Here is a 19,270-nt window from a genome sequence, read left to right on the forward strand (position 1 = left end):
TATCTTTGATAGAATGTGCTGTCCATGTAACTAACACTGCCTTATTCACTTAAAAGGTCGATTGCGGATTGAATATCTTATTCCACTCCGTTTCCAAATACTGTACCCTCTCCCACTAGATAAATCATGCAAATGTGCCGGCAGGCTATTATTTATTGGAATACCAGCTCTTATAAAAGATTGCTCATCTTTCAGCTGTGTACATAATGAAATCATTGGCCCACAAGAGAATCTATATAACAAGGTGCTTTGGGGATAAACATGTTTCTGTCATGCACCCTTGCAAATCCCATACTTTCTTGGTGCAGTCGTTGACACCCCTTCGATACAATATACAACAAAATTCAACTAAATTGATCAAAAAAGTTATTGATCAAGGTATGTGTTATAACATGAAAAAACATATTTTTTAAAGAAAGTAATCACTTTATGTGGGATCATGCAATTACAAACAAATTTTATTACATCTGGACATGCTGTTTGACTCCCGTAGTTTTTTTCACGATTGATTGTAATTGTCAAACTTCACTTTTACGCATTCATGATGTTTTTCCATCAATTGGTATATTTCTTCACTATGTCATCTTCATATGAAATATTTATATTTCAGTTCATTTGGTAATCGATTGTTTACTCAGTGGTACAAATGGGCCCCCGTGATAACACTCTCAAAGTTAGTAGGACAGAAGAACTAAAATAGTGAATCAAAGGGCTTTCACGCCTGTGATTGTGAGTGTGTTAAGATGCACCATTGCACAGTATTTTGGTTGGACTAGTGACAGGAAGATGGACCAACACCACGAGGCATCCTGCCAGGCTCATAATTACAAATGGACAGGCTGTGGCTCTGTTTCTGGCCTACAGCTTGAAGTCAAAGCCAGTTGATTTACCCTGTTCAACCCCAGAGGATTACTGTAAATAAATACAATGCACGACAAGTTCATAGGTATATTGTGTTCTGTTAAGCTGAACAGACAACAAGGAAAAAAAGCATTTTCTATTCCATGCCCCTATTTTAGCTTGCACAATCTGACACTGTAATAGATAACAAGTAACTGCCCACATATGATTGATATGATTTCCACTGAATTTCATGTTCAGCCCAGATACTGTTGATAGTATAAACATGAAAATTATTATTATATAAATGATATTAGTACACTTTTTCTTAGATGAACACAGATTTCTTAGATGAACAAATGTGATTTCCACAGGGAACTCATTAATCTCAGGCTGCTGCATATTAACTTGTATGTGAGGAAATTATAGCTTGAGTGAAAGTGTCTTATCATGAAGGACAAGTCTGCAGTAGTGCTGATGTCAAGTAATTAATGCCTTTAAAAGTTTGACTAGAACTTATATGTTGGCTGAATGCTGTGTTTGGTTGTTTGCTACACATTTAATATTAAACTATTCAATTATAGCTTTGATGGTGGTGGACTTTATGAACTGTGCTGTACATTGCTGGAGAAAAAAAAAACAGACACGCATTCATGTTTTGCATTTTGTTTCTACTTTTAAACATGTAGATGTTTTTGCTTTTTGGCTTGGCTTCCTTGCTTCTAATCAACTTGCCAGACAGATGGTGAGCTGTACATTGAGGTTTTGTTACTTTGTTGGATTTATATTCCATTGAATCATTTTATGCTATATTCTATCAATGGAAAAGGTGTCAGACTAACAGCAAAGAAATTAACACATATTGTCATTGTGTAATCATTTGAAAATACAACAGGATGTAGATTTTTTTGTGCTAATATCCACCCAGAGTTCCAGCATTTGCTGATTATGTAGCAACATACTGTATGAGGTAAAAATGTTCTGTCTTCGAGTCAGGTTGGTTTCATTTTAGGACAGTTGACATGAAGTTATAAACTTCATCAAGGAAGTCTTATGTTTTCTCTTAAAACAACTCTTGAAGATCATGAGAATTGTTGAGGAGTGAGTTTAGCATAAGCTTCAGATTAAATGTGTTTGCATTTAATCATATGCATTTACAGTACGGCTTTGTTTTTTTTTAGAAGGGGATAATCCCATAAATTAAATTAGATTAAAACGGAGTAAAATAAATAAATAAAAGCTGTTCACAAATACATATTTATCCACATGTATGCATGGATATTTCCCCATGTTCCCACTGTACAGGAATGAAGAAGCCAGTGTTAACAGCTAGCATAAAAGCTGTAAGGAAAACAGTGTGATTCAAATAAATGTGAGAAAGGAAGTCATTTGTTTAAGAAGACTTTTGCATGCGCAGAGAGATAGCCCATGTATATTCCTAATATATTTGCAAATGTGCAGTTGATGAGCTTGTTTGCACATTTAGTAGATATTTTCAATTTATAGATAAACCCTTTAAATGAAACTCATGTACAACATTAGTTGGCTGAAGTTAGCAATGCACCCAAACCCATTTCTTGGTTATTTTAATCAAAAAATGTTCCTTCCACTCATCTCAGCTTGAACTCAGAATAGAGTGCCTTCAGATGCCTCTTGTCATGCAGCCCATCCGCTCTGCCTCACCAGGGGCTCTGTGAATTAAAGTTACAGCTCATACTTACCATTGGCAGTGGAAGTCTGGATTGGGTTCCTTAATTATAAGAATTTGATATGCCTCTGTAGATGTGTTAAGCTCAAGAATGCGCACGCACAAAGGAATGAAACATGGCCTATCTGTATGCACACACATTCACATGCAGGCATGTGGGCTTTCACTGGCTTACACGGGCAAACACACAATGCATCAACACATATTCACACATGTTCACACTTCAGTACTCAAACTCCTTGTTTGAGTCAGTTCAGACACAAAGTCACATCTGCTTGAGCTACCCCCACATGCAGGAGGGTGTTGGGGAGCCACGTGGCACAGCATTGCACAGCGTGGCTCTACGTAGATGAAGACAACATCCCCACCCACGCACCCTCTGACACCCGTCCTCCCCACTTACAAGATGCAAAGAGTGAAGAGAGCTCCATGAAAGATTTACTAACCAACTGAGGTGGTCTCCCTTAGAAGCTGAGAGGAGGCTGGTGGTTGGAGGCGAAAAGGAGGGAGGGAATTCCAGGGAGAATCCCTGAGTATCTGAAGTGTGATTTTGTATTCAGAGAAGAGATTAAGTATTCTACTGCTCAGCAGTGATCAGTCTCACAGAGGCTTTCACCAAGCCTCCGTCACACGCTGGATCCTGCAGATTGCATCTTAATAGAGTTGGATGGCTGATAGAAGGAGACATTTGCTCCTAAACACAAATTCCAAATTCCAACTTGACTGAGAAAAAGTTTGAAAGGGTCATAACACAGAGGTTAACACAAAGTCACGTGGAGGCATGTGGTTCAGGTTTCTGAGAAGAGACCTCTAAGTACTGTAAAACACACAGAACTAAATACTTTCAGAGAATGTTAAATGCCACTAAAGGAGCCCTCACCTTCACCGAGACTTTTGTATATAATCTCTGAATCTGAAAACACGAGAGCCTGAAGTTTGATTTGGAGAGTTAAATCCCTCTCTTGTTTAAACTGCATTTTTTCAGTTCAACCATATACTTTTCCATTCTTCTTTTTGGCAATGTGTAATGGTTCTGAGGGAAACTTTAGAATAAAGTCTGCAGCAAAGTAAATCCCTGTGAATGCGCTGATTTCATCAACCTGTCATTAGAAAATGCTGCATGTGTTTAAAGTTGTTGTAAGAAGCTTTTCCTTTGGTACATTTTGATATGTGATTTGCCTTTATGTGCTGGCCTAAGCTTCCCCTGAGAGACTTTAATATTACTTGACATAATATGAGATACAGCCTGTGTGGACCTGTTTGACTGCATGCCACAAAATGTCAGCAGTGCTGACATGATGAAGTGGGTATAAGACTGCCATTTAAAATAAACAAAGTCGAAATGATATCGTTTAATGGGAGGAGAATAAATCTCATAAACAACTTCTTTGTTAAACTCCTGTAGCTCTAACTCAGTTCGTCGTGCAGGAACCTTTCAAAACGTGAATGCATGAGAGTCATATTGCTTTGACAGTCATCCCTGCCAGGAAACGAGACATCTCATCTGGCTCTGTCACAAATAATATAATTAGCTTAGGCTGCCTTGCAACCATAGCTGTTTAGCTGCAGTAAAGAGTTTCTTCATTATGCTGCGGCCACAAGGTTACGAGTTACACCGATACTGAAGGGTTCTCTCGTTAAAAAGCGACTTGTATACAGAACTTATACCCGAAAATCACAGGAGACGGCTATTTCGAGGAGCTCACAGCTGACACTTGTGCAAGAATCTGGAGTGGCTTTTCCGTAAGAAATCAATACAGGCCTAATATGTCTGTATTTGACGTTGGAACATCAGCGAAACTGTAAAGCCTCATGCGTGAGTCGCTATTTTAATACGCTGTGCATCAGTTGCATCTTGGCACAAAGTTTCGCCGCACGTCCCGTGTAAGCTGCGTATACGTTTGGGAGGCACCTGAGGAATTTGCGGTGCGGACCAACGTGGGACCGTTTCTGCCTCGTGAGTACACAGCGTGCGCGCTCCTGTCTCCATATCACTGACACTTCAATTAATTCTACGGCTACACGAGACAGACATGCATTACGGTACGCGCACGAGCAGCAAAGAAAAGCTCCGAACATGCACGCCGATAACCACCAAATGACACCAGACACGTGTTGTCATATTTAGCTGGTCTGGATCCAAAATTAATTCCGAGCTCAAGCCTTGTCGCGCACCGGAGTGACTTATTAACAAGCGCAGCTAACAGCCTGGTTGTGTTTGCACCCTGCAGTCAGTTGCTGGGGACGCACGTTGTAAAATGAGGTTGGTAAGCATCATTTTATTCGTCGCCCTTTGCTCTTTTACCGCTTATTATATTTATGAGCCAATTCCAGAGGAGATAGAAGAAAGATGGAAACTCATGCTGACCAACTCCTTCTTCAGAAGTCTCAGCCACCTGGTAAGGAAAAAACGGTCTTCTTGCAGGCTACCTTGGTCTGCTATACTCTCAAGAATTAAATCCCTATAGAATAGGCTGTCTAGTAGGTTTATGTAGGCTACACGTATTTATTATTTCACTTTAATACATATTTAGGTAGCAACCATGTATTAAATTGGAAAATACGCAAACTGTCTTGCTTTTGTTTGTTCTCTCAGGTAAGGTGGCAGGTTAAACATTTATTGTATTTTGCTGATGTAGATATATATGCTGGTTACACCAGATTATGTCAGATGCTAATCCATGTGTTGTATAGTCCTGCTCACCTGTTCTAATAATAGACCCTATTAAGGAAACTAGACTCTGTTTATGACCGTTAGACGCCTGCGGTTTACTGCAGCCCACTGTGGTGCGGTTAATTTATTGGTCTCAAACACAATAAGGTAGTGCATACATGGTTGTAACGTTAGTGTGAGAATGAATAGTGTTTTTATTTTTGCTACACCTTTGTCACTATTATAAGCTCATACTTAATCTATTACACATTACATATATGATTAAATAAATATTTCAGTATCAGTGGAAGAAAGTGCAAGTGCAGGCTAGTCCATCTTAACACAACAGGACATTGTTATTTGTGCTATATGGAGAATAGTGTTAAGTTTGAAAGACTTAAACTCTTTGTGAATTCAATATAATTTTAGGAAAGTTATGAAGAATATTATAATATAGAACATTCTGTTTCTCATCATTATTATTTTGTAACAAGCTATCCAATGCATCAAATAATATTTTATAGAGAGTATTTTGTATAGCCAAATTTATGTCTACATGAATGTAGACATTGATAGCAACTGACTGATATGTCACTTGTGTTTTAAACCAAATCTTCAACATTTTTACATTAAGTTAAATTTTGAATAGACTATATTTTTATGGGATTTTACTGAAATCTGTTCTATTAGACTTTTTTTTATTTCACTTCAGCAAACATATCAATTTTGTCCTTTGAAGCAGAGAGGTAGAATTCCCCAGTATTTTTCTTTTTTTCAGACTGATTTGAGTGCCTGATAGTACATAGAGCTCGGAGTGGATGACCGTTTGATGACTTTGTTGTGGTCACAGTAGAAGTGCATCAGCTGATAAGCCTCATGCCAGCCGCTGACTGTCTACCTCATAAGACATAATGGACTATGAGTCATGCATTTATAACTTATCATTTTTTTTTTAAACATTTATGAAAGATTTATGACCTCTCAAAACAAATAACTGTAGGGGGCTGTTGACATTTTACCAGGCAACATTCACATGACTAAAATCTCTCTCTTCTGTTATATGGCCACAGAGTTTTAGCATCTTAGCCCTTTCTGTTTTGAATATTATGAGCTTTGGTCAAAGTAATTGTTTGTATAGGGTAAACTTGCAAGCAATAGCTTCATTATATGAAAAAGAGATAATGGTAATGACTCAGGTTTGATGAACAATGATGATTTTTGTCTCTACTTTATATCTCATACTGTCTCTTTGCTTCTCCTTTTAGGCAGACCTTAGTGAATTGCTGGGGCTGAAGGACTACATGGGGGTAATGTACTTCATTACTCTGGCTGAAAAGGTAGTGCCTGTGTCTGATGAGCATGTCAAGGTGACAGAGGAGAAGTTTGATGGAGTGGAGGTGGTGCTTTACCAGCCAAAGCAGCAGGGCAGTGACACTGAACTCAGGAGAGCTGTCATATACCTTCACGGTGGAGGATGGTGTCTGGGGAGTTCTCGTAAGTTGATGGGTTGGCTTGTCATCTCCTTTATCACACAAAATTATGACTCTATGACTTTTAAGGATGGGAAGAAGATGAATGAATGGGTAATACCTGTCTTGTGATGTGTTCATCACACAGTAATCCCACTATTACTCTGAGAAAGTATTTTGAAAATTCACTGTTTGATTGATATTACAAATGACTTTACAGCTTTATACAGACTCCCTATGACAGTTATTATGACAGGATCATAAATAATGAGCAGGCTGTCAAACACAAGCCACAAAGCTTTCACAGTTCTTCAAGAAATAACATGCCGTCTGCTGAAGTGGTGGGGACCACAGAGGGTGGTTACCCCTGCCAATCCAAAACCTAAAGACATGATATGCAGTTTGACACATGTCATGCTGTTCTTGCAATCTGCTGAGCGCCTGTAACAATTACAGTAACATGGGTCTTGCCAAGAAGTTCCTCTAGCTTCCAGTGTTACCCTTATGTAAGGTGCTGGATGATATCAAGAATGGATGGATGTATACTATTGTGGTTGGTGTACTGCTTTTGAATCTCTGTTCTGATTTGTCTCTGTCTTCTCTGTCTATGCAGGGATGAGTCCATATGATCTCCTGGCCAGAAAAATTGTCACTGAGCTAGATGCGGTCGTTCTTTCTGTGGAGTAAGTATTTCATATTTTATAGCTAGTTATATGCAGATAATATAGGGCACAAACTGCTGTGTAAAAAAATTTTAAAAACAAGCTTTAAAATGTTGTTTAGGCAGGGCATATTTAACATATACAGCTACCAAATTCATGTTGTATTTGTATTATTGATAGTAAAAAGTACTGTTTATGTCTGTCCCTCACGCACAGTTTTCTTTTGTCATATGTGCCTGTCCTCCCTTATTAGTCACAGGCTAAATGGACGTGAGGATGCAGTAGAGTGAAGCTAACCGGTTTTCATTGCTACTCTCACTGTTGTTTTTTGGAACTTCCATCTCTAACTTTGTCTCTCAACTCTGTGACTTTATTTTGTCTGTACTCTCTCTGACCTCAAATTCTCTACTCACAGTTTTTCATCTTTAGCAGTGAGCAGTTAGGTGACAGACAAGTACTCAGTCATACTTTATTTTTTGTTTCTATGAAGTGGTTATGCTTGTTGATACACTGTCAGTGGGAGTTGGGTGTGTGAAGCCATTGCCTTATCTGTCTCATCTGAATTCCTGTCTGCAATTTGTTAAGCGTTGAATGAATAATTCCGGCATTTCACAATCTCAGAGTCAGCCATGTGTAACAGTTTATAGATTGAAACATTTGTACAGATGACACCAACAAGGTCAGTGTGAGAAAACAATATGAAATTCAGAAATTACAACTTTAAGTGAATGTATGTAATGGACCTTATTTCAATAGTGCAGGTGCCGTTCACAACACTTGAAGTAAGCTGATTTTGAGGTATTTATTTGAAATAAATATGAAATATGATTATGATATAACATGGGTGTGACTTCAGAGGATAAACCATACATTAAAATAGCTTTTAAAGAATCTTTACCTTACCAGAAGATAATTTTAATAAAAAGTTATGTCTCCTTATTTCAACACATTTATTTAATGTTACACTATCCTAGAAGATATGTTTGTCTGAAGAGATAATTCTTTAAATAGAACTGCAAATAAATATTAGTCACTTGGATAAATCTGCCAAATGTACAGTTCAGTAAATGTGTATTATGATAAGCTGTCAATTTGAGCATTTTCTCTCTTTTATAGTTACCTTATACAGAGGTTGCTAAACATCCGACAATTGTAATGTGAAAATACTGACCACTAATTGTATGATTTACAGCCTTTGCTTTATTTATTTTTATGCACTTATTTCTTCTCCCAAACATGATCAAATGAAATTAGAATGCTGAGTACTGTTTGTACTTGTGTTAACAAACTAATTTAAGTAATACATTTGTAAGAAAATTCCTTGTTAATTTGCCGAACATTTTGTAATTACATCCTTTCCGCTTTAATTTGTACTTTCATTTCCAACCTGTTATCCCCTTGAAAATGTCAACATGTTTATTTTCCCTCTCTCAAAATGTTAACTGTCACAATGCCTTCAAAGCTCATGTTTATTTATATTTTAGCTTTAATCTGCACCTTTCTGTTTTTTCAGGTACCGCCTTGCCCCTGCTCACCATTTCCCTGTCCCATATGAGGATGTATACCATGTGGTCAAATATTTCTTCCAGAAGGGGGTGCTGGCCCAGTACGCTGTTGACCCAGGACGCATTGCTGTGTCTGGGGATAGTGCTGGGGGGAACCTGGCAGCTGCAGTTTCTCAACAGGTACTGCATCTATTTTTTTCTTAAGTGTTGGCTCTGTTTTTGTGGTACACATGTAGAAGAAGAACTTTATGAAGAGATGACACAAGACAAAAACCAGTCAAAAGATATTGAACCACAAGAACAAGTGTACGTTACTGGGTCTGAGGTAACCAATAGTGATCTACTATTTCAAGTGACCAGCACTAAAAAGTGTCAAAACCACAGTAAACAAACTGCTCTGAGAAATATTCCATGAGTCTAGGAATATTTGTATTCCAAGATCAATGGATGCTCATGAAAGAGGAAAAAAAGTTCTAGCTGTTAACTCTAAATGTTAAGTGGTCCCATGGGTAGCAGGTACCTGAACAGTTAAAATGAGGGCGCAGAGACCGAGCCTTAGCAAGGCAATGAGAAATTTCTTTGGAATTTAATTTTGTAATAGTGATTTAGGTTTAGGTTGTGGGTGAATCCTCTGGTACTATCCCCTTGCTTCAATACATTTTTACACAGAGTGTGCTTCTTGACAAGAAAGTTGAGTTCAAAATGCTACTTTTTGTATACACAGAATGCATGCATTGCAATGATCTTGCATTCATGAACAATGAGGTTTGGTTGCATGCACTAAGCCAGCATGGGCCAATTCAGCACAAGGGCAGCTGGCACTATAAGGACAGCATTCTCCCAAGTCTTCCAATGCTTTTCTTTAGCAACTGTGACGTTAGCCTAAGAGCCAAGAATGGCTTTACAGGACTCTGCATGACTTTCCTCCCCATGGGCATGTATCATCATATTATTGGCCCTGCACCAGGTTCCCATTGCTGCTGGCATGGAAGACCAATACTAGCTATGGTGAGGATCAAGTCCTCTGTTTCCTGTACCTCAGCTAATAGGGAGAATAATAATGGAAATCTATGATTGCACATGAAGGAACAGGGCACAAGGGAGAGGGAGAGAGTTATTTCCTAGTTCCTAGGAAAACCAGCAATGCTAGAGCCATCCTATACCTATGCTGGTTGAAGGCCTGTCCTGCGTATACAATTCTGTGTACATTAGAGATTGATGTTTACCTCTATGTTTCATGTTCCCAGATGCAGACAGTTTTGCTTTTCAAGAGCTGCCTTTTGAGAACTACAAGTACTAAAGTTTAAAAAAAATGAATGAGCACAGATCTAGAACTACTGCAGCACTGCAGGATGAGGGTTTAAAGCTGGAATTATGTTCCTCCAAGCTCGACATAAGTGGACATATGTAGATCATTCAGACACATTTGTGTGTGTATTTCGTTTATACTTGTGTGGATTCTTGGTATGCGTTTCCAATAGGAGAGCAATGGCATGTGTAGTAAACAACAATGTGAAGAGCATGTGAAAGACGTCAGGAAATGGAAATCAATTTCACTCTAGTGACATTATAAAAAGACCACTTTATTCGCAAAACAATCGTGAAATAATTTTTTCAGTATTAATGTAATGTGAAGGAACAATGAAGACAAGATGGGGAATTATATTAAATGCCCTGAAGAGGAATTTATTTTTCTATGCTGTGCTAGAAAATCACTTGTGGCAGTACTGTGATGAAATGTATGCCAAAGAAAAGTTGTTAACAGGATGTTGGACAATTCAGCTTGCTCTCCACTCCTCTGAGCGCCTCTAGAACGTATGGTTAGCTATAACACCATTCTCTGTGCAGGTTTGCAAAGACTTTTACATGTATCTCCAGAGAAGCATAATTAAACCCTCAGACCTTAACCTGATGGCTCACTGTGAGTGGCCGGCCTTGTGGCGCACAGCCAGGTTGACACAGCACTTAATGCAGTAGGGGTATAGAAACAACTCAAAGAAATTTGCTACATCCCAGCCAACAAGAACACTACCTCTATGACCTTTAAGATCACTGTTTAAGGCCATGGCAAGCTTCTGGTGTTGCATTATATAGAGTAGCTGATCCCTCAGTGTGCTTCAATTCACAGCTTTCCAACACGATTCACATTTAATGAATCCCCTATTAGTAGAAGTTTGGCAAGTGTGACACCGTGAGTCAGACATCAGGTTGGTAGATAGGGATCCTTTTACTTTAAGGCAAAAAACAGTGCACTCACTGATACACACTGTCCTGAGAGTGACCCCATGATGATGCACCCTCATTGCAGTCCCCCGACTGGTTCTGTGCTAACTGTCCTGGTGCTTCTGATACAGAGTATTCTACTACTAGTGCATGAATTAGACATCTCCTGTTTTGATATGGTAGTGTAAAGGCAGTAGCCCATAAGGATAGGTTCAATTGCTCTCAATGACATAATTTATTCTTTTAAAGCATGTTCTTATTAGGTGATGTCTCTACCTTTTACATTTTAAGGACCTCCTAAATTATGCTTTTGTTTTATTAATGACCAGACAATCAAAACAAAAAATACTTAAGATGCTTTTTTGCCTTATGGGATGAGCAAGTTTTGGTTTAGTGGTTTTGGTTTAGTACCAAACCAGTGAACTTACTATATCCATGAGGTAAGCCTGTTGTAGGTCTTGTGTGGTCACAGAAACAGTTGCTATGCAGCTCAGTGAAGAGACAGATAAACACTGGCGCTGATGCAATTCTTGCTGTAAACAACTGTGACTAGTGCATTTAATCAGATGATGCTGGTTTATTTAAAACTTCCAGCTTATAATTCATCTGATTAAGAAATACCCTGTTGTGAAATACCCCATTTTCTTTGAATACGTGCCAAACTCTCTGTCTCTCTTCACAGTTACAAAAAGAGTCTGGGCAGCAGATTCAGTTGAAGGCCCAAGCACTCATCTACCCAGTGCTGCAGGCTCTGGACCTTAACACTCCTTCATATCAGCAGAATCAGGACATGCCCATTCTGCCCCGCACCCTCATGGTGCGTTTCTGGAGTGAGTACTTCACCAGCGACAAGGCCCTTTTCAAAGCCATGATGGCTAACACTCACAACAACCCTGAGTCTTCCAGCTTGCTGAAGTTTGTCAACTGGAGCGCCTTTCTGCCAGAAACATATCATGGAGAATACAACTACAGTGCTCCTGCTGTGGTGCAGGGAGATGGAGTGGAGGCAGTTGGGATGGATGGACCATCCCGATCTTTTGCTGACCCAAGGGCATCACCCCTGCTGGTTCCAGACACGGCCTTACACTCTCTCCCCAAAGCCTACGTTATTACATGTGAGTATGATGTTCTCCGAGATGATGGCATCATGTATGTCACACGGCTCCGTGCTGCTGGTGTTGAGGTGACACATGAACATTATGACACAGGATTTCACGGAGCGCTGATGTTCACCGTATGGCCAACTGACTTCCTCATTGCACGTCGCATGACAGACAACTATATCGAATGGCTCAAAGAAAACTTGTAAAAACTCTTGACTATTAATATTCATTCCAGTTTTTCCACACAATGCACCAATGTTTGTTTTTTTTCCCACCTGGTGTTCAACTTTTTGTTGTTTATGTTTTCTCTTCATTCATGCTATTTTTCTGTAAATATATTGAGAACTATATTAACTTCATTTATTTTCCCACTCATGCAATTTATTATATTAGATACCAGGACAGGAAACAGGACTTAGTATAGTACAATTTAGATTTATTCACATATGGTTATTTGAGTACAACACCATACATATGACATCACTCATCACTCATGTACACTAGTAGTATTGTGTTTATTGTCCAACAAACATAATCCTGCCCAGAGAGATCTCAAGGGAAAAATCAAACCCTGCAGTATCACTAAAGTTGTGTTGTAGATAGTTAAAAAATTCTCTCAGCTGGTCAGCCGGCCTTGTGTGATGCTGACCATCCTTTTTTCCTACCCCAGGACACACTTACCTGATCTTATGTCCTCTGCATCACTATCAGTGCTATTAGTTAGTAATGCATACCACTTAGAAAATCTGATCTATCCCATTAGGGGTTTTAAGAATCCAGTATAAGTCTTAGCAAAGCAGAATTGGATTTTCATTACAAAAAAAATGTACTCAGTTTAGCCAAAATCAACATTTATCACTGAGGGCAGCTGACACCGAAACCTGGGATTGTTTTGATGTGTTTGCAAAACCATAACTTGCATGTAGTGGTTGCTGACATTAAATCAAAAATTGGCAAGTGTTATTCATTTAAATACAGCAACACTATATTTCACGAGGACAGAATCGGCCCATAGTTGTGTAAGCAAGTGCTGGTATGTGCTTATATGGTAAATGGTTAAAATTGCAGAGTGAATTAGCACAACATCCTATTGTATCTATTCACATTTCCAGAAGAATAACAAAAAAAGGTGTATACTTGTTTTCTTTGTAATGGCTGCACATCTGGGCCACATTCCATACAGAGTATCGGTATTTATAAGTGAAAACCATGCTGTAACGATGTGCATACCTCCAGACATTCTTCACACCATTTGTACACACATTGTTTGTGATTGAGCTTAGCTGAATGTGATGTAGTAATATGGCAAAATAATGGATAATATTCAAGAGGGAATTTCGGTAACATTTATAATAAGATTTATAGGGGTGTGTGTATGTACTACCTCCTTCTTTGTTCAGGCATGATTCTATTGTAATGTGAGTAAACAGCTTTGCATTTGATGATCCCAGAAGTGCAGTCATTTGAGAATAAGAATAAAGCTCATTAAATCATAAATTCGACCTTCTATATGTTAACAATAAATAAGCTATTATAGGTTTTGCTTCTGTAAGAGCAAGTTGCTAGTGCAAGACCAACTGCCAGTTTCATGATAAAAGTTGTAACATGGAACAATGTGCAGACAGGAGATTATATGGCTGGCAGAAAGACTGTATGCATAGCTCTGATCTGCGTATGTATGACTGCAGTCCCTGAGGGCCAACAATCATATTAGGTGGCTTGAAACCATTCTCATAGCTCTCCCTTGTATCTTTTTTTATCCTTCTGTCTGTGGGTGACATCACCCTGTGACTTCTCTGAACATGGGATGGCTATCTAAAAGACAACATCGAGGTAAAGGTTATCAAAAAATAATCCTTCATAACCTCTGCTTAACACTGTTTTTAAGCTTTACTGCTCAAAAGGAGTTCTTGTATTATGAAACAGGTGAAATCTCAGCTTTTAGGCATGTCTTTCTTTTTTTCCTTTTCTTTTTTTCTCATTTTTATACACTGTACACTATCACATAAAGTATGTAACTTTTCAAACAAGTGACAGCTTTACTGAGAAACCTGGCTCTTTTGCTTAAGCGATGCTACATTCTCAGTTGTAAATATAACTTTCTATTATTGTTTTGGATTACCTCTTGGAGAGCATATGATTTGCATCAATTATAATTTCGATGTTATCTGACAATAAATTGACTTGACCTTTCACTACTGATGAATTGTACTTTGTGTGCAATCACATTCTATGTAAGAAAGAGAAAGACATACTAAAATAGAAGGAAAAAGAAGTACAGAAGTGTTGTCCATTACACATGGTGAAAGTGAACAGGATAATATGGTGATAAGGATATTCTGTGTAGAACGGCTGACACATTAAACCCACTTGGCACCACTTTGGTAAAGCATTCCCCCTTGGATCTGTTGAGGGTTCATATAGCTGAGGGAGAGAGTACAGTTGATCCTGTTTTTCTCTGGATAGCAAAGAGGATGATGCATGAGTGCGAACAATCCATTCGTCCAAAAGCATGATTCAAATAGGTCATTCTTGTTCATCAGGACACATTAAACAAAACACTCCACGCCTCCTGGGTGTAGATACTATTTATGTGCTACACTGTGCAGGTCATATTTTACTGTATGCTGGCCTTGTGCAGGTGTGCATGCAGGTACTTTATGCACTTATTTATCCCTAAGTATGTGAAATGGTGTGACTGTTCCCGAATTCCCTCAAAGCTATGGAGGGCTAATAACAGTAGCGTGAAATGGATTATAGCAAATGATTCCTTGAAACTGTTAATAATGTATAGTGGTTTTGCACAGATTATACTTACATACAGTATGGAATTTGCACAAATACTTGCTCTGTTCACATGCAGGAATGTGACTATGCATGAGCAAGCGAGCACACGTACTGCTCATGCAAATACGCACTTTGTGTACATGCACTTTGTACCACACCTTCTGTAAATGTACTCTTCATAAGGATTGAAAATAAATCATCATTTTCAAAGGTCTTGTTCTGAAAAATCTGAAGCCGAAGCCTGTCAAGGTATTTTCTTTATTCATTTTTAGATTCAAATTAAGTTTGATAACTCATTTGCATTGCACATGCATTTTATCACCACAACATTATTACTGGTTATAATAGGTGCTTTAACATACAGCAACCCTCCTAAAATCCTATAAAAAGACCATGTGCCCTATAATTTCCTCAACGGCCTCAATTGTCTGAACTGCCATATTGAATTATCTTTCAAAAATATATTATCGCATTAGAATATCACATTAAACGTAATATAGAACTTCAGGTTTTGTATTTGTCCTCACACATACTTTTCTGCTGCTGTTTCTCATTGGCTCTGGCTCAGTACCACTCCTCTAGCTGTTATTATGAAACTTGAAACTCGCACACAGAACACAGCCCAATATTTCATCCATGCTTCTTTTCTTTTCTCATTCCAGGATAGATGCCAATATAAATCAAATGATGGATAAAGCATTGTGTGATTAGTCATGACTGAAAGAAAGCACCTGATCCTGTCTCCTGTCTTAAAGCCCTATGAAGTAAAGTGTGTTTTTGTCTTTAATGAGGGTTAAGGGCTTTAGTAAGCATCAAGGGTCACTGATAGCCCAATATAAAGGAGACTTTCATGAGAGCTGAGATCACCAGATGATTCCACCTTTAAAGATAAATATTACAGTATTATTAAAAAAAATCAGAAAAAATCCTGATATTTCTTTTATGTTTCAGTAAACCAAACAACACTAAAGATGAGCTTTATGGAAAAAAGATGTATGTGTCAAAACAGGAGGCTGACTTACAATATTCCATACTGCAACAACATTTTCACAGCAGATGAAGTGAGTAAATGATGTGATTCAGAAAAGAGGGAGAGCAAAGAAATACCATAACCCATACTTTGCAAACTTACACATTCACACAAATAAAACAAAGGCTACACATTGTATGCTGCAGTGACAGTGATGCACTGCTTACACATCAGCCAAATCCAAACTCGTCAATTCTCTATTCTTAAGCGTCTGTCACCCATTAAAAAATGTTTTTAAAACCCTGACTTTCCTCACAAAATTATACAATAAACGCACTTTGGAAAACAAGGGGCTTCTTGAAAATAAAATTCCTGCTTATGTCTCAGTTGAAAAGGTCAAAGTGTAAGGTGCTGCATAACTCAGCAAGCTGGGATCAGTTAAATCCAGGAAAAACAAAGACAACAGAGATCAAATCATGTATCTGTTTTCCTTGACTGATTTTCAGGATGGTCACCCTCTTTTCATGGCAGCCACTACCCTTTTTCAATGTTTGAGTTGTAGATGTTTGACACTTTTCAAAACATCTAGATAAAAGTTGAAGAGGATGAAAGTTCTAAGAAGGTTCTAAGAAATACACAGAATCTGCTGTACAAGCTTCATATTACACAGGAAATAAATCTGAGAAAAGGTTTGCCAGAGCTTTAGCCAATAGGGGTGGAGACCATTGGTATTTTAGTAATACCAGTATTGATGCTGATCAAAAAAGTAACTGGAGTTGCATGCAATGCATCCACATGCAATGGATTATTATGTGAATGCAATACATTTGGTATTTGGCATCGAGGCCCTCACGTTGTCACCATCCATCACTTGCATAACCTTCCATTGGAAATATGAGTCGCACCCAATTATTATTAGTTTAGCTGAGTTATATTTGATTACATTAAAAATGATACAATATAATATTAACTTTAATTCACAAACATCCCAAAAATAGTAATAAAAATGACAAAAACATGCACATTCAGTTTCATCCAATTACAAATATGAGTAAATATGCTTTTTCAACAAATACAAATAAAAACAGCAACCTAAGTGAAGATACAGGTATATACTTAAATAGAGCATTAATATAAAATAGCAACAGGCTCTGGCCTCTAAATGTATCAAGTTATTTTACTAGTTAGTTTACTTTGTCAACATGAAATGTAACTTTGCCTCAGTTCCTCTTTATGGTTATGTTGACATGTTTTGTTTCACATATAATAACAATGAAATTTGTGGTCACTGCAACAAAGTTTCCACATTAATAACAGGCATGATAAATATGTACATACAAGAACAAAGATGTCATGCAGTCTTAAAAATACCAGACAGTTTGAAAATAACATATAGGATGACCATTATATCAATTAATATATTAAAAAATTAAAAACACCAAAGTAAAGGAAAGCATTTCAACAAAACGTTTAACAAAATACAATATGTAAGGGCAGCACTGATATAAATATGTGGATGTACTATGTTGATGTGTGTCTCTTTTCGTGTAGGCATATGCAGGGATGTTGTGTTGAATTTTGTCAGGCTGGTTGTCTTTGCTGCTCTGTCTTTCTGACCAGCTTTCTGAGCTTAGTGAACAGGAGCTCTCTGAACTTGTCACCCATGAAGAAGTAGAAGACAGGGTTGATGACACTGTGCATGAAAGCCAAGGGTCGAGTCAAGATGTACATGCCCTGTATGTACATCTTTGTACACTGAGTAAGTCCTGCCGAGGCATGCCGAGATGCTATTGTGATATTTCTCATCACATGGTAGGGAGTGTAGAGAACCAGAAATATGGCTGCAGCTGATGCAACAACTCTGAGAGGCCGCCTGTATGATGTTGTCCTGCGCTGTAGAGCCCTTTCTTGGGCATGGAGCATATGTGCAATTTTGTAAGAGAAACTACAAAGTGCAAACAGAGGAACAATGTAACCAGTCAAGGTTAGCCCCAGGCTGTAACCTAATACATCAACATCTCCTTTTAGGCTGGCAAAATCCTTGCAGAGACTCCAGTTTTCACTCTCTAAGTCTTGAACCATCAGTACTATCATTGGAGCAACTTCCATATTGACAGCTAGCCAGCTTAGCCCTGTCACAATCATGGCTGTCTGTTTCTTCAGCAGGTAGTGGTCCCGTGTTGGATGTTTAATTAGCAGGAAGCGATCCATGCAAAGCCAAACCATAAAGAGGATGGAGGAGTAAAGATTGACATGCAGGACGTAGCGGTTGATAACACAAGCAAAGGGATTGGTTTCCGATTGGTCATTTGCATAGAGGTAGGAGAGGCGTGGCAGTGTACAGAGGAAAATAAGGTCGGACACTGCCAGGCTGAAGAGGTAAATATTGCAGCTCTGCCAGTTTGGTAAACAAAATATGTAACCAAGTACAACCAAAAGGTTGCCAGGGAAACCAATGCAGAACTCAATCGCATAAAATGGTGACAGATAGTACCTCTCTAGCATGACATCTATCATTGTACAGTTGAACACCTACAGAGAAGAGAGGAGGAGATTAGAGAAAACAGCAGAAGAGGAGAAAATAGAGGAAAAGAGAAGGAAGGGGAATGGAGGGAAGTAAGGGAGAAGAAACAAATGGGTGAATAATAATAGAAACAAAGTCTTACAACTTGGAGCCATCAGTAACAGGTGCAGTAGAAACTAACTTTATGTTGAGAGCTAACCACATTCAGCACTACATTAATATTGTACGTGTTAGGATAATACTCACCATTGTGTAGTTGTTCTAGTAGTTGCCGTTACCATGAATGGAGAGTGAGACCATGAACAGGTGCAGCCACTATCTGTACACTGGAAACAGTAAACACTGAGTGCTGAGGGTATGGTGCCTCCACAATGACATGGCTGGAAAAACAACTACAATAGCTTATGGTTGGATCATGTGGTTGGAACAAACAGGTACTTTGCGCGTCATTTGCATATACAATTTGCAAACGAAACCTCCTGGCACAGTTACTGTAAGATATTTTATAACTGTTTGCCCATGTTTTGTCTTGCTACCTGAAACTCTAGGAGTACAGACCAGCCCTCACACAAATTGAAAGTGGATATGACTAGCTTGCATCAGTAGTAGTCATCAAAATGCAACTGAGACAAGGGTCATATATTAGCTAAAAGAGAGTACAACACATAAAGAAATCGAACAGTCTATGTTATAAAACCTCCTCCAGTTCTACCTTGCCAGTATCTACACTGGCCTTTACAGCAACACCTTCTTAAACATTGTTGTTGCTTGAAAGTAAGTTAGGCTGTAAGTCTCATTTTACTGCGAGGAATTTTTAGACTCTTGA

At 38.4% G+C, this 19,270-nt stretch overlaps 2 protein-coding genes across 2 annotated transcripts; one reads left to right on the forward strand and one right to left on the reverse strand.

The window, feature by feature from the left end:
• Positions 1-4,070: 4,070 nt before the first annotated feature.
• Positions 4,071-14,358, forward strand: aadac (arylacetamide deacetylase). The gene is made up of 5 exons (XM_023406446.2): positions 4,071-4,947; positions 6,467-6,695; positions 7,284-7,353; positions 8,846-9,017; positions 11,743-14,358. The coding sequence occupies exons 1-5, from the start codon at positions 4,807-4,809 to the stop codon at positions 12,367-12,369; spliced, it is 1,239 nt and encodes a 412-aa protein (XP_023262214.1). The 5' UTR covers positions 4,071-4,806; the 3' UTR covers positions 12,370-14,358.
• Positions 14,359-15,922: 1,564 nt separating this feature from the next.
• Positions 15,923-18,794, reverse strand: LOC111655160 (succinate receptor 1). The gene is made up of 2 exons (XM_023406445.2): positions 18,691-18,794; positions 15,923-18,452 (listed from the first exon to the last, which is right to left on the reverse strand). The coding sequence occupies exons 1-2, from the start codon at positions 18,691-18,693 to the stop codon at positions 17,502-17,504; spliced, it is 954 nt and encodes a 317-aa protein (XP_023262213.2). The 5' UTR covers positions 18,694-18,794; the 3' UTR covers positions 15,923-17,501.
• Positions 18,795-19,270: the final 476 nt, after the last annotated feature.

This window comes from Seriola lalandi, unplaced genomic scaffold, assembly GCF_002814215.2.
Source record: "Seriola lalandi dorsalis isolate HSWRI2012SDOR001 ecotype SW California unplaced genomic scaffold, Sedor1 jcf7180002054308, whole genome shotgun sequence".
Taxonomy (NCBI): Eukaryota; Metazoa; Chordata; class Actinopteri; order Carangiformes; family Carangidae; genus Seriola; species Seriola lalandi.

Excerpts from the sequence above, each read along its gene's own strand:
- aadac (XM_023406446.2), top strand. The coding sequence starts at position 4,807 with ATGAGGTTGGTAAGCATCATTTTATTCGTCGCCCTTTGCTCTTTTACC. Across the intron at positions 4,948-6,466 it reads TCAGAAGTCTCAGCCACCTG|GCAGACCTTAGTGAATTGCT; the intron begins GTAAGGAAAAAA and ends TTCTCCTTTTAG. Across the intron at positions 7,354-8,845 it reads GCGGTCGTTCTTTCTGTGGA|GTACCGCCTTGCCCCTGCTC; the intron begins GTAAGTATTTCA and ends CTGTTTTTTCAG.